The sequence below is a fragment of the Pseudorasbora parva genome, chromosome 11 (genome assembly GCF_024679245.1).
Source record: "Pseudorasbora parva isolate DD20220531a chromosome 11, ASM2467924v1, whole genome shotgun sequence".
Lineage (NCBI taxonomy): Eukaryota > Metazoa > Chordata > Actinopteri > Cypriniformes > Gobionidae > Pseudorasbora > Pseudorasbora parva.
In genome coordinates, this window is record NC_090182.1 from 16,988,597 (window position 1) to 17,004,190 (window position 15,594).

The 15,594-nt window shown below is 38.9% G+C and overlaps 1 protein-coding gene across 1 annotated transcript in view; it reads left to right on the forward strand.

Annotated features, from left to right (window-relative positions):
- Positions 1-15,594, forward strand: part of macrod1 (mono-ADP ribosylhydrolase 1) — a 66,456-nt gene that overhangs the window by 33,731 nt on the left and 17,131 nt on the right. Inside the window, exon 4 of the mRNA XM_067457274.1 lies at positions 4,535-4,564. Within this exon, the coding sequence (XP_067313375.1) occupies positions 4,535-4,564 (30 nt within the window). The remainder of the gene's footprint in view (positions 1-4,534; positions 4,565-15,594) is intronic.

Genomic DNA, 15,594 nt, shown 5'->3' on the forward strand with positions numbered 1-15,594 from the left:
TCATCTCCTTAGCAGAGTAACGGTGTTTAACATAGATCACTTTAGGAACAAAACATCTATCTTTGAAGTGAATATGGCATGCATTATATTGCCCTACATATAAAATGTCGATATATATCATGGGTTTTTAAAATATAATTTAGATTTGCATTAGTCTACATGTGTGTATGACTATTAATAGATATGAACATTCTTATTTTTAAAAAATACAGTAATATAGCCTATCCCATATAGGATATGCCTTAGGCTACTTATGGTGATAGATTCCAAGCATTTTCTGTAACGGGCGTCTTGGTTTGATCACTTACGCATAAACCACGCAGCCAACCGTGCATTTCTAAATAAAATTACCAGCAGACTTTTTTTTCTCTCAAATAATTGTATTTACTCTCTATAAAGCCAGTTTGTGTCCACCGCTTGCAGAGTATTGTCAATGTAGAATATGTGGAATGCTTTCATTGAGACTTTGATTTCCCATTTAAATAATGTGATTGCATACAGCATTATCAGCGTTGTTGTTGGTTTTTGTTTTTTGATTGTCATATTACATTTTAATGCATGGCATGCAGTTTGCTGTTAAGGCCTCCCTCTAGGACTGCATATGACTGTGAGGCAGTCAGCGCAGTGAACTGTGAGTAGGATTGACTTTGACTTGCATGTAATTATAGCCCTGCACATATAGTGAAGTAAATGTTTATGAAGCTATCTTGAGAGGAGTTGTGTGTATACACAGTGCATGTGTGTTTACGAATGTGATTGTGTGCACAAGCCAAGGTGTCTGCAGGGTTCTGGAGTGTCAGACATTAAGGACATCTGTTCAGACAAACACACAACGTCTCTCTCTCTCACTGGTTTCACCCCTTCTCCCCGGTGGCAGGCTATTTCAGAAACACAAACTTCCATTCCAAACACTTGACCATTTTCTGTACAACCTCACTTGATGTTGTATTTTTATACGACTCCCACAGAATACACTCAAAAAATGGGTTAAAAACAATCCACATTGGGTTGAAAATGGACAAACCCATTGGTGGGGTTAAATGTTTGCCCAACGTGTAGTTTTATTTAACTCAACTATTGTTACCCAACTATATAATTATATGGCTGGCTTTAAATCAACCCAAAATCAGATGCATAATTTTTAGAGGCAACAATAATAATCTAAAGGTTAACATTTATTAATCATAAATGCTTATTGTTTAATTATTATTTATTCAACTTAACAATAATGTTAATTTATTAAACACATTAATAAATGTACATTTTCAATGTTAATTTTAAGCAAGCAATACAGTAATGTTTAAACAATAGTTGAGTGAAATAAAACCACCCAGCAGGTTAGGCAAACATTGAACCCAGTTGCTGTGTTTGTCCATTTTCAACCTAACTTGGGTTGGCCTGGGTTTCTTTTAGTTTGCAGTCAGCTTGATGGAATTAAAGGTAGCCTACATCTTCCTTCATCGGTGTTTACCGAGCATGATGACTAGGATCCCAAAAATAAGTTGACTATTAAGTATTAACAAGAACAGCTGAACATTATAGTTCACAAATATGTTGTTTAAATTGTTACTTCCTTAAGTTATTATTTTAAAATAAATACTAAAAATACGGATGGATGGATGGATGGATGGATGGATGGATGGATGGATGGATGGATGGATGGATGGATGGATGGATGGATAGATAGATAGATAGATAGATAGATAGATAGATAGATAGATAGATAGATAGATAGATAGATAGATAGATAGATAGATAGATAGATAGATAGATAGATAGATGTAAAAAAAGACACTGTAAAAAAAAAAAATCAGGTCTCCAATTGAAAATTTTCTAGTGACTGGTCACATCTTTTTTTTTTAGTTGGCCAAATTGATATTCTGTTTATGTAATTGTATCAAATCACAGAAATTAAATTTGGCCAACTGAAAAATTTAGATGTGACCGAGCCTGATCTCACGAAAATGCGTATAAAATAGTACTAGTGTTGGAGTGTGCAATCTCGTGGATGAATGTAGGCCTATACGCAAAAATGAGTTTTGGTGTGCATATGGTCCGCAGATTTTCGCATGCATATAATCCCTAATCCTAAGAGCGTGTCATATGCACGCCATAAAGTGTGTATCATATGCACGCGAAAAACTGCGTAGCATTTGCATGGCAAAACTCATTTTGGCGTATCCATTCCACGAGATTTCACACTCGTACTATTGATACGCATTACCATGAGATCGTGTTGGATCTTCTTATTAATGCATTTATTATAACAAAAAACACACTCTCAGTTGCTCTCTGTCTTGTGTATGATGTAAACTCATGCTGTTTTGTTTGTTTTACATTTCTCTTTTGTTCTTTTCATCTCTTCGTTTATGTTTTCATACCTGTGTTGTTGCACATTCTGGATCCATAATATACCTCCCAGCTTTTATCTCCGTCCCTCATGTCTCCCATCTACATCCGTCCCTCCTCTCTCCCCCAACCTTCTGTTGAACTTTTCTTTTATTCCCAACTATTCATCCTTTTGTTTTTCTTTTTTCTAATCCCTCTCTGGGATCCTAATCCGCCTGTAAACTTTAGTCTTTGACATATATTTCCTCTTGCTGTGTGCTTTGCTGTGTAGAGTCGAATTGACACTATAAGAATCAACACAGTATTTTTGTTTACAATCTCAACCTTGGTATTGATGTTCATGCACATTGTTTTCATGGCAGATCCATTTCATCCTGCCTGAAAGGAATTGTTACAGTTCTAAATAAGAAGATTGAATTTTGTGAACACATTCCCGTATACAATCTCATCATGTCAATATGCCTCACAGAGATGTGTGGTGTGTGAGAACATCATCATCTCTATGGTGCTACTGTCACCCTTCCCCTGGGTAAGACACTGCACACAGGGTTTAAGCAGATGGCAAATCTCTCTCCCTGGGGTATCATCAACTTACAGCCTCTGCTCATTCTCTCTCCCACTGTTTTGCTCTCTGTCCTTCCTCGTGCATATCTGATCCCTTTTTTCTTCTCACTAGTAGTTTTTTCTCTCTCTGACAGACAGGAAAGAAAGGGGCCTCCACTTGCAAATTACATCTTTCCTGCTCCGTCTCTCCTGTCTTTCTCATCTCGTCTGTCTCCGTCTCTCCTCCTTTGCCCTCCCTGTGTAATTAACTAGGTTTCAGTAACAAACCTTTGGGCTTTGGAGTTGCTATGGTTACCTCTCTCTCCATAGTATTTTCTGTTTGTCAGTCTATCTCTTGCTAAAGTGTGTGTTTGTGTGTGTGTGTGTGTGTGTGTGTGTGTGTGTGTGTGCGCGCGTGTGTGTGTGTTTGTGCGCGCGCACGCTTTTTTATGTGGCTGTGTGTATATTCATTTTCAAAAATGTGTTTGTCTGGGCTTACATTAACTCCATCTGGTAAATTATTTGTTGGCTCATAAGCTTGTCACTTATGTAGTTTAATGTCCATGTGCAGAGGTGTAATGAATTTTAAATGGGAAAAAATAATCAGCAATCTTATTGCTCATTTGTGTTTTAGCTTCACTGTTTGATCATGAAACAACATTGTTTCACTGCTGCTTTGTTGTGCTGCTACACCACATACTTGAACTCAAATGTGCAACATGGTTCGATGTGAACAGAGTCAACTTCTCCTTTTTATTAGCATTAAAACTGATAGATAAAAACATTTTTTCTGTATATTTTCTGTCATTCAGGTCTCATAAGGAAAAAGCAGCTCTTTATCTACAAGTTTACTTTGTCAAATTAGATGAAGGCTTTTGTTTCACCTATGACACAGGTTCAGGACCCTGCTTTTTACTGTATTGATGCAACTGTCAATTAGCACATTGGATGAACAGACTCACGAATGAAGTTTACTTACAATCTGACAAAAGATGAATTCATTTATTTTTACAGTATCAATTTTTTCAATTTTTCTGTTCTCATGCTTTTTTTAAGGTTACAGTATGATTTCATGTTTAAAGAAATATTTTTCCTTATGACCCTTTTAAACTGAATTCTTTAGATAATGGATAATCTCCATTGTCATACTTTATATATGCATCATATTATTACATCAGATTTGTTATATTGTATTGTACATTATGTGTATTTTTAAAATAAATTAATTGTTTTATTCAGTAAGCAAACATTTAAGTAAATTACTATTTTAAATAAATGTTGTTTTCAAATTAGCATGTTAGAATAATTTGTGTAGAATCATGTGACACTGAAGACTGGAGTAATAATACTGAAAATTCAGCTTTCCTGTCTCAGGAATACATTACATTTTTAATAATTAGTACTTCTTTTACTGTATTTTTGATCATATAAAGATGATGAGCATAAGATAACTTTTGAACAGTACTGTATAATGGTGTATTATATATTTATAATATTGTATTAGAGTGAGTTGAAGTTCTTCAATTGTTGAACTCCCCTCTGATTGACCAGTAAGGTATTACTTCCTTTTAAGTCACTGTTTGCTATAATGTCTCTTGACATCTTCCCAGATGAATCCCCTGTTTTCTTTTTGTCGTTTCAGCTAACAAGACACTTCTGGGTGGAGGAGGAGGTGAGTCAGTTTCTTTACCCCCAACCCCCCTCTTTTTCAGAGGCTGAATGAGACAAATGTAGAGACAGCTCAAGAGGGAAAAGACATTAAAGGAGAGAAGCATCAGCGAGGTGAGAGGAATTAGAAGGTGAAAGAGAGCAAGTGAGAATCAGCAGGTGGAAACAAAGGTGAGAGAGTGAGAACGTACGTGTGTGATGGGAGCTGTTGTCAGCCTGAGGCTTTGCACTTTTCTGAATTTGAACAGACGATCTCTGATAGCCCCGTGAGTGAGAACAGAGATGCTATTCGAGGAGCAAAAGAGCGATTAGAGACCCAGTGAGATGAAATGAGTGCTAAACTCTTAAACCATCTCTGATAGAGCTGCCCCTCCTTCCCAACACACACACACACAGACACACACACATGCCTGCAAAGATCGACAAGAGAAAAACAACTCATCAGCAGATTCTGAATAAAATGAAGGAATTAAAGATAGACTGCTTTTTCAAAACTGTTTGCTCGCTGTGATGTATTAAAATGTAATTTGATCTGACAAGACGGTAGATCTTCTCAGAAATACAGTAAAGCCTCCAGATTCCTCCCTTCTATCTGTACGTTCCAATAGTCATCAAACATTGAGCTCTTTGGCATTGCAGTTGCGTGAACAGTTAAGACTTAACTAATATTTAAGGGGACTTCAACAAAAAGTACTGGGTAAGCTGGGTCATTGGATATGCTCCCATGATAATTCTATGTATTTTTGATCCATGATAGTACTGTGGTATATTTAATAGTATTTTAAGAGTGATCTGGGCAATATGGACACTGTTTAACAACTATCATAAACTACAGCCCATCACAGTAGGTTTCTCCTGAGGATCAGTAACTACATCTGCAATTATCTCAGAGTTGCACTTTTAGTCATTAGTTACGGGCCTGTAATGTTCCTGCTCCCATGAGGTTCTAAATAACAAGTGTGTAACATGTAACAACTGTTTTTTCCAATAGACTATGCTCTGTGTGAAACCACCTCTAACCTGAAATAGCAACATTAGCAATCTAATGTCAGAGCATACTTGTTTGCACCAGACTGACTGCTAAACCATCATGACAGAATTAAAGAGATAGTCCACCCCAAAATAATAATTATTTAATCATTTATTTACTCTCATGCTCTTTTATTAATTTATTTCGGTTTCACTTTATTTTAAGGTGTCGCTGTTGCAGTGTATTTATATATGTAAGTACTGAGTCATATTATTTAACTACATGTACTTAATATAGTTTTGGTGTAGGATTTGGTTGAGGGTTAGTTGCGTGTAATTATGCATAATTTACTGAAATTGCTAAGTATGTGTAACATATATACCGGTAACAAGGACACTGTAAAATAAAGTGTAACATTTCTTTCTTCTGTGGAACACAAAAAACTTTTTCCCCATTTAATAAAGTAAAAATCTATGGGGTGCAATGTTGCTCGGACCCCAGCACTCTTTAGAATATTTTATTTTGTTGCCCTGCTGAAGAAAGAAAGTCATATAGGTTCGGAAAGACACAAGGGTGAGGGAATGATGGCAGAATTTCCAACTTTTAAAATCTTTTCATGACCACATTTAAAAGTAAGACACACTTCTGTGGGAAACTTGTTTCCAATTAGTAAATCATTGCATTCTTTGGTCAAATAATTGTATATAATGACTGTTACATAAACTATTATGTCATGAATAAATTAACATAAGATATTACATTGAGGTTAAATTAATTTATTACTTTATTTGGTAGCCAGATAATGTACACTCATTATCACAAAGGAAACCAACTTCTTGAAAATTACTAAACAAATTATGAACCTTTAAAATGTAAAAATATTTCACACACTGACTATTGCCATGTGTGACTCTACAAATTAGCAATGTTTTGAAAATGCAAACACTGCCACTAGCTGCGATTAACAACTGTACATATCTTATTTTGTGCTTGCAAATCCTAACTACAAAACTAACTACATATTTGAAATGCTTTATATTAGATCTGATCTATACTACCGTTCAAAGGTTTGGGGTCAATACAATTTAAAAAAAATAAAAAATAGTGACTATAACATTTTTGAAAAAAATGCAATTTCAAATAAATGCTTTTCTTTCTGAACATTCTTTTTGTCAAATAATTCTGGGGGGGGGGGATATCACAGTTTTCACAAAAATATTACGTAGAACAACTGTTTAAAACATTGATAATAAGAAGTAATTTTTTTTAGCACCAAAGCAGTATATCAGAATGATTTCTAAAGGATCATGTGACACTGAAAACATTTATCAACTAACATTAACAAAGCTAAATCAATGCTGTAAAAATATATTGCGCATTGTTAGTTTATGTAAGTTAATGCATGAATTAATAGATTTATTTATTAATAGATTATAAGTGTTTCCAAAAAAAATTATTGACCCCAAACTTTTGAAGGATGGATAGTGTACAGTTTGTGTAAGAGGTGTGTGCTTTTTGAAAGTGCATTGCAAGATCTTAGATATATAATTTACGATAGTAGAGTGCTATGCAAATGAACAGAAATGTCCAACTGTTGACTCAGTATTTGCGCGTATGCATGTGTGTCGATCGTAAGCGTGCGCCGCTCTTGCTCTCTGCCCGTGTTAAGTGCCTGCCCGTTAGCTAATCAATACTAGTGATAAATCTGCACTTGAGAATCCTAGTCATCAGAACCACGTCTCACACACACAAACACAAATTCAGAAGTGCGCACTGCTGTATATTGACCTAGGTTTTTTTCTGTAGTTACTCAAACACAAATGGCAAATGCAATTGATTTAGGCCTGACCTTCACCTCCCTCGATTTAAACCAGTTTGTGCCTCTGCATGTCTTCCATCTCCCTTTCTCTTTCTCCGTTTTACTCTGCACCTATCCTTCTGTCTCTCTGCCCTACCCTATCACCTCTTCTCCTCACTCCCTAACACTCCAACACCTCTTTTCTCTCTATTTCTGTCGCCATTATGCAAACACATCAGCTTTCTCAGGCTCACACTCTCTCCCTCTTCTTTTTGTTGGCTCCACTCCTGAGGTTTGTTAAAGCAAACCTGGGTGATAATTAGGCAGGGACAAACTATGCATCAGGGAGGACACAGCCTCAGAGCATTGCATGCAGAGAGAGAGAGAGAGCGAGAGAGAGAGAGGTGAGTATCTGCCTGTTGGTGTTTAAAACAGGAAAAGCACTAGAGCTGAGAGGGCAAAAACAAGAGGATGTGTTTAAAACAACAGAAGAGAGAATAAAGAAAAGAATGGATGAGTTTGGATGTGTTGTATAGTGGTATACTTTGTTTCGGATACTGTTTAGCATTGTTTATGCACTGCAAAAATCTTTTAAGTATTTTCTTTTTTCAGTAATATTAACAAATATTTCTAAAACAAAATGTACGCAATATTACAAGATTAGAATAGAATATTTTCATAACAAGAAGAACAAATCTATTTGCCTGTAAAGTTAAATACGCCTAAATTCAAGATATGGTCTCTGACGTCTTTTTAAGATGTAATAACAATATAATACGATAATGGGTATAATAGGCTGATTTTCTGAGAATGCCAAGACATTAGGCTATTTGTTTTGTCTCTTTTTTATATGCATTTTATTCTTTGAAATGCCCCTTTTATGCTATTTTCAAGGTTCCTGATTTTGTTTTGGAGGTCTCCTACAAGTTTACATGCATAAAAGGTCGAAAAACACTTGAATTTTTTTCATAATAAACAGTACATTTTTCATTGAATTCTCTCTAAATCCCTCTTTTCCGCGAGCTACTCTGCTCTGATTGGCCAGATGTCCAAGTCTGTTGTGATTGGTCTACCACTTACAGCGCTTGTCGGAAGCTAAACGCCCATTATCATAACTGAATTCAGCTTCCTCAGTCCTCGAAGATTGTACACACTGTGAAGACATTAAAGGTGTCATGAACTGGCTTTTTTTTAAAAATATATATACTGTTGTCTGAGGTCAACTAATGACGTTTGTGTGTTTTTTTTTTTTATATTCAAAAACATCATAACCAATAAGTAATAGGCTATTTTCTACACTGGTTTTGAGGCTCTCTCCAAAACGCTGGGTTTTGATGGGCGTGCAACACTGGAGACTTGGAAGTAAGCGCCCACAGCTAGGATTGGATAAGATTTGCATATATAATGAGCTTCAGCTCCCCTGTCAGTTCACATGAGGGAGAGGAGAGATTGAGGGTGAAGCGGCAACCGGAATGATTTACTTGATCACAGGGCTCGTAAACGTCTTTATCAAACACACACAATGATTTATTTCTCATCCACCAGCGACTGATTGGACTATTATTTTCATATTACACATAGCCCAGACAATCGGTTAATATAAGCGCGAACCGTGTGCACACATACACATGCGCGCGCGTGCAAATGTCAAGTCGAGAGAGACAACAGCACAGATTAAGAACAAAATATTATGAGATTCATCGGTCTGCCGGGCTTTGCGAGCCCTGGCACATACGCGTGTCCAGCGTGCGAAAGGTATGTTTCTGTTAGACACGTACACATAAGCAAAACAATCTATATCAATACTATTACATATAAAAACACGTTTTACTCACATAAGTGTGTTGCACCATTCCTGTCGGATCCAAATCAGGCATCGACCGGAGGTTTGTTTACAAACGATCCCGCAGTAAAATGAAGTGAACATGTCTACCCCACGTGAGCTGGAACTTCATTAAAAATAAAGTTCAACCACACATTCCTAATATTAGGATCCGAAGGAAGCTTATGCAGCGACTGTGTTCTTCCACAACCAGGAATAGCGCAATATCTTGCTATCTTCCTCAGCATGTTTATTGTTGTTGTCTAGGTAGCACGAGATCACCTCCATGAGTCAGTGGGCGGGGCTACTGAATTAGGCGGGCTGTAGAGGTGTGTTTCGTAGCGATATGACGTAAGAATGAAGCACAAGATCGTTTGCTGGACCTGGTGTCTATAAAAGCTTTTCTTTGACTAACAAGGAAGTTTTCACCTCTAAAACTTACAGGATATTCTTATATTACCACAACCTTTTATATATCAAAAGCTCAAGGAAAAGTTGATTTCTAAATTCATATCCCCTTTAACGATCACATCAATTTTACCACATCAGTCCAAACACGAGTCCGATGACAAAACATTGGAAGAACTAGTTATTCAACCTCAACCTCCATCGCAAGGGCGACTTGAGCAGGACGTTCCTCTGTGATGCGCTACCATGAGATGTTGCAACTGTAATTCCCCACCATCAGCAACAAACCCATGTGTATATGTCTAATTTATTGCGTTGCACATGCAGGAACCAGGCACTAACGTGAATGACTGATGTAACATAAAAGATGGAGCAAGATTTGTTTTACAAACTCTACTCAAGGTAGCAAGAACAAACTGTATGCATTAATAGACACAGTTTTAGGTAATAGCAGCCCACAGTATTTCCGTAAGACAGTAATAACATAAGCCGGTTTTGATCACCCCGTAGAAAATACATTCATCAATAATTATTCATACATAGAAGGTTTGATTCTGAGGAGCAAACTGGTCCAAATAAACTGGGTACTGACCCATCTTTCAAGATCAACCCCACTTTAAACTTTGAGATTTGAGAAGCAGTCTTCAGTAAAATCCTGCGTTAAAGGACGGGTTTGCGAGTTGACAAAGTACAACATAGACGGGCATTATACAGAATGTCTCATCTAGTAACTCAGAAGAACCGTAACACAGTGAGATTTGAATTGCAGAGGACTTGTTTTGGCAGTTCAGAGTTGATTATTTTTTTTGGAAGCAGTATTTTTCATGCATTTTCAAACTTGACTTTGCAGAACATTTACATTCACAAACCATATTACACTGTTTGAAAGGGAATAGTGGAAAAAAATGCTTATTGTGGTATTATTTTTAAACTGTAAACATTCACTGTTATCTAAAAACAAGTCTTATTATCTTACACACTATGTTTAAAGGATGTCTTAATATTTTTATAGGGGAAAAAAAGAAAAAAAATACTGATTATTAAAATAGTTTCTTTGATGTGTAGGTCTACTATACAGGAAGTCAAAGGAAGAAACATGAAAAAAGTGAGTAAAGAAATTCAAAAGAGAGGCTGCGAATGAGTAATGAAAATAATTCATGCTGGATTTCCTAGTTTCACGGTCAGATGAATCATGCTTGGAAATGGCACATATAACTATAGGCGATCAACATTTTCTGTTCATTACAGTAGGATACATCAGTCCTGAAGCTCAGAACTGAGAAAGCTCCAGATTGTACAAAAGGACACAGTGACATTAGAGTCTCTTTGGGGGTTTTGTTGTGTTGGTGTAACGTTTCATTTTGGCATATGGCTCCCTTTTAAAACTCCATAAAACTAATGACTGTTTGTGAAATTTCTTTATACCGTTTTTAGCAACCTGGAAAGCTACATGGATAAGTATTGATTGGTGGTTTTATTTTATGGTTGAAAATGCGTGTTCTGTCCTCCACTTGGCACTGAGTGAAATGTTGGTATTCTAGTTGAAAACCCAGAACGGCGGGCAAGTGTTTAGAGAGAGAGAGAGGATTGGTGTCGTGGGACTTGTGACATGAGCAAGCAGATGTGCCAGATCCAATCAAATGGCTTACTAATGGCTGCCATGGTGACCAGCTCAGCCAATAAGAGGGTGCATTTCGATAACACTTGCTGACCAGTCCAGGCCAAACTGATTTGGTGGTAAATTGAGAACAACTGTTAATTAATGCTTTTCTATACTGAAATTCCACGTGTGCAGCGTATGCATGCGTGTATTTATTTGGGAGTTGCGTGGGATTACATACGAGGAGCACATGTGAAAGAGGGTTGGATAAAGAACTATGCAATATAGGAAAATATTATGGGTTTTTTTCCGTGTCACAAACCCCGTCAGGTAAGCAAAAAAGCCAATTAGCACCTGCTAACAAGATGTCTGTGTAATATAAAAAGTGTGTGTGCATGCATGTTGCAATTACTCAGGAAGGCAAGCTATTCCCAACAGGCACACCTCGTCACCACGCATCTTTTCCCCTATTCCTTCCTCTCATCCTCCTTTCCTCTGCTCCAAAGCTCTAAGTACAACTTTCCTCCATCTGTCTCTCCGTCTCTCTCCATTTTTTCCTCATCTTTCTCTCCACTTCACTCTCTCTATGGTACTTCTCTGTATATATTCCCTATCTTTCTATCTTTTTATCACTATATCACGCTCCTGCAGATTCTGAGCACATATCAGCAAAAGTGCCAGGGTGCTGAAAACCCTTGAGTAAAACTGTTATGACCCTTCAAATGACTGCCCTCAGTGCTAGAGAAATCAGATTTTTTTTCTGTCCTCAAATGATAAATGGGGGTTGGGCTTATCAGCATTAAAGTGGGGTAAAATGTGTCACTGGTAAGCTGTGTTGCCCCCAAACTGCACAATTTTTGTCATGTGATGACATTTTTCAGCTCTATATGATGGGACAAGGGCCCATCATATACAGCTGCCTGTGATTTGAGATGTGGCTGGTGATATGGTAAATTACGGTCTCATTTGTTAAATTCAGTTAATGCATTAATGTGAACTAACAATGAGCAATAAGCATTTATTAACCTTAAATGTTAGTTAATAAAAATGTTCATGTTAGTTCACACTGCTTTAACTAATGTTAACAGATCAAACTTTTGATCTTAAAAATGTAGTAGTACATTTTGAGATTAACATTAACTATGATTAATAAATGCTGTAAACGTAGTGTTCATTCTTAGTTAATTTTAACTGTTCTTAAAAAGTAAATTCTAGGTGTATAATTCTAGGTGTTTATTCATAGCTGACAAAAATAAACATTATGAATGTATGTATATATATATATATATATATATATATATATATATATATAAAACATACACACACATGCACATTTATGTTCAAAGATATATATATGATATATATATATTTTAACATTTTTACATATAAACGTATATATATATATATATATATATATATATATATATATATATATATATATATATACACAATATATATATATATATATATATATATATACAATAAATAAACAAAGCTATATGTTATATATATATATATATATATATATATATATATATATATATATATATATATATATATATATATACAATAAATAAACTGTAACGGATTCACAGAGGCAGGATTCAATTGCAAGTAACTCAGTTTAATCTGACAGATAGTGTCACCGAAGTCAAAACTCAGAACACTGAAGAAGTCCGGGTAAGACAGAGCAGTGAGAGAGGCTCTGTTGGCGACACGGGTAGGCTGTGAGCAGCTGTGACTCGGGAGATCGGTAGAGGTAATCCGGGAAGGGATCCAGCGTTTCACGGAAGGGGGAAACGACAACCAACACGGAGACACAAGGGGAAACATCCAACAACGCTCTGACAAAGACAAGAGAGAAACAGAGAGACTAAATAGGGTGAAGGTGATGAGTTGCAGCTGGTGCAGGTGATCAGCCACAGGTGCGTGATGAGCCAATCCCAGGCTCCGCCCTCACCTACATTCAACACGCACCCAAGAGTGAGACAGGGAATCCATGAACCGTGACAGTACCCCTCCCCCTAGGAGCGTCCCCTGACGCTCCCAGCCGACCTTACCTGTTGATTGTAATCATCAATAAGGGAGTGATCCAGAATGTCCCTAGCAGGAACCCAACTTCTCTCCTCCGGACCGTAACCTTCCCAGTCCACCAAGTACTGGAAACCGCGTCCCCTCCGTCTAGAATCCAGAATGCGATTAACCGAATAAGTTGGTTCCCCATCTACGAGTCGCGGCGGTGGGGGAACCGGGACTGGCGGATTAAGGTGGGAGTGAAAAACAGGTTTGATTTTGGATACATGGAAGGCGGGATGAATCCTCCTGTACGCCGGAGGGAGTTTGAGGCGGACTGTCACCGGACTAATGATCTTGGTGACAGTGAACGGGCCGATAAATTTGGGAGCAAGTTTATTAGATACGGAGCGGAGAGGAATGTTCTTGGTAGAAAGCCACACTTTTTGACCGACGACGTAAACGGGAGGCTTAGACCGGTGGCGATCGGCTTTAGCCTTGGTGCGCGCTCCCACCTGGAGCAGAGTCTCACGGGCTCTGGTCCATGTGCGATGACACCTCTGGATAAAGGCGTGAACAGAGGGGACCGCGACCTCGGAATCCAGACTAGGAAAAATGGGTGGCTGGTAACCTACACTACACTCAAATGGTGAAAGGCCCGTAGATGACACTGGCAACGAGTTATGAGCGTACTCAACCATAGAGAGTTGCTGGCTCCAGGATGAAGGATTCTTGGATACCAAACATCGCCACACTCTTTCCAGATCCTGATTGGCTCTCTCGGTCTGACCGTTGCTTTGGGGGTGATAACCCGAAGACAGACTAACCGTGGCTCCTAGTAATTTACAAAACTCCTGCCAAAATTTGGACACAAATTGGGAACCTCTGTCGGAGACCACGTCCATCGGGAGGCCATGTAACCGAAATACGTGGTCTACTACAGATACCGCTGTCTCCTTGGCTGAGGGTAATTTGGGCAAGGGAATGAAATGTGCTGCCTTCGAGAATCGGTCCACGACGGTCAAAACGACCGTCTTGCCCTGGGAGGGCGGGAGGGCGGTAACAAAATCTAGAGCGATGTGGGACCAGGGTCTCGAAGGAACAGACAACGGCTGAAGTAACCCATGGGGAGGTTGGTTAGATGTCTTACCAACCGCACAGACCGAGCAAGCCAAAACAAAACTGCGAATGTCGCGAGCCATAAGTGGCCACCAAAATCGTTGCTTTATTAAACTGCAAGTGCGGTTTACCCCTGGATGACAAGCAATGTTGGAGCAGTGACCCCATTTTAGGACCTCGGATCTTAACCCCTCCGGAACGAACAAACAACTCGGTGGGCCGCCGGGCGGGGGCGTTACCCCTTCTAAGGCCACTTTGACCTTCGATTCGATCTCCCATGTGAGTGTAGAGATAACTATCTTCTCTGGCAAAATACACTCGGGAGTAACCGGGCGTTCGGAAGCATCAAAAATACGAGATAAAGAGTCGGGTTTGATGTTTTTAGACCCGGGGCGGTACGAGAGAACAAAGTCAAAACGTCCGAAAAAAAGTGCCCACCGAGCCTGCCTGGAGTTGAGTCTTTTAGCAGATCTAATATATTCAAGGTTCTTATGATCCGTCCATACAATAAAAGGTACCCCCGACCCTTCAAGCCAATGACGCCACTCCTCCAACGCTAACTTGACGGCCAACAACTCTCTGTTACCAATGTCATAATTGCGTTCGGCAGGAGAAAGACGATGGGAGAAAAACGCGCACGGGTGCATCTTGTCATCTGAGGGAGAGCGCTGTGAAAGAACCGCTCCTACCCCCACCTCTGACGCGTCGACCTCTACCACGAACTGACGTGTGGAATCAGGGGCGACTAAGATGGGAGCCGAAACAAAGCGGCCTTTGAGTTTGGCGAATACAGCCTCGGCTGTATCGGACCACCTGAACGTCGTTCGGGGAGAGGTCAAGGCAGTCAGAGGTGCGGCTAGTTGGCTGAAATTGCGAATAAAACGCCGATAGAAATTGGCGAACCCCAGAAACCTCTGTAGGGCCTTACGGGAATCTGGACTTGGCCAATCCATCACAGCCTTAACCTTGTCGGGATCCATGCGCATTCCCTCCGATGACACGATGTACCCTAAAAAAGGAACAGACTGTGCATGAAAAGCGCATTTCTCCGCCTTGACAAAAAGCCCATTCTCTAGCAACCTCTGAAGCACTCGTCTGACGTGTCGAACATGTTCCTGGAGAGACGAAGAAAAAATCAAAATGTCATCCAGGTAGACATATATGAATTGGTCGACCATGTCTCTCAACACATCATTGACGAGTGCCTGGAAAACCGCTGGGGAGTTGGAAAGGCCGAAAGGCATGACCAAATATTCAAAATGCCCCCTGGGGGTGTTAAATGCGGTTTTCCATTCATCCCCCTC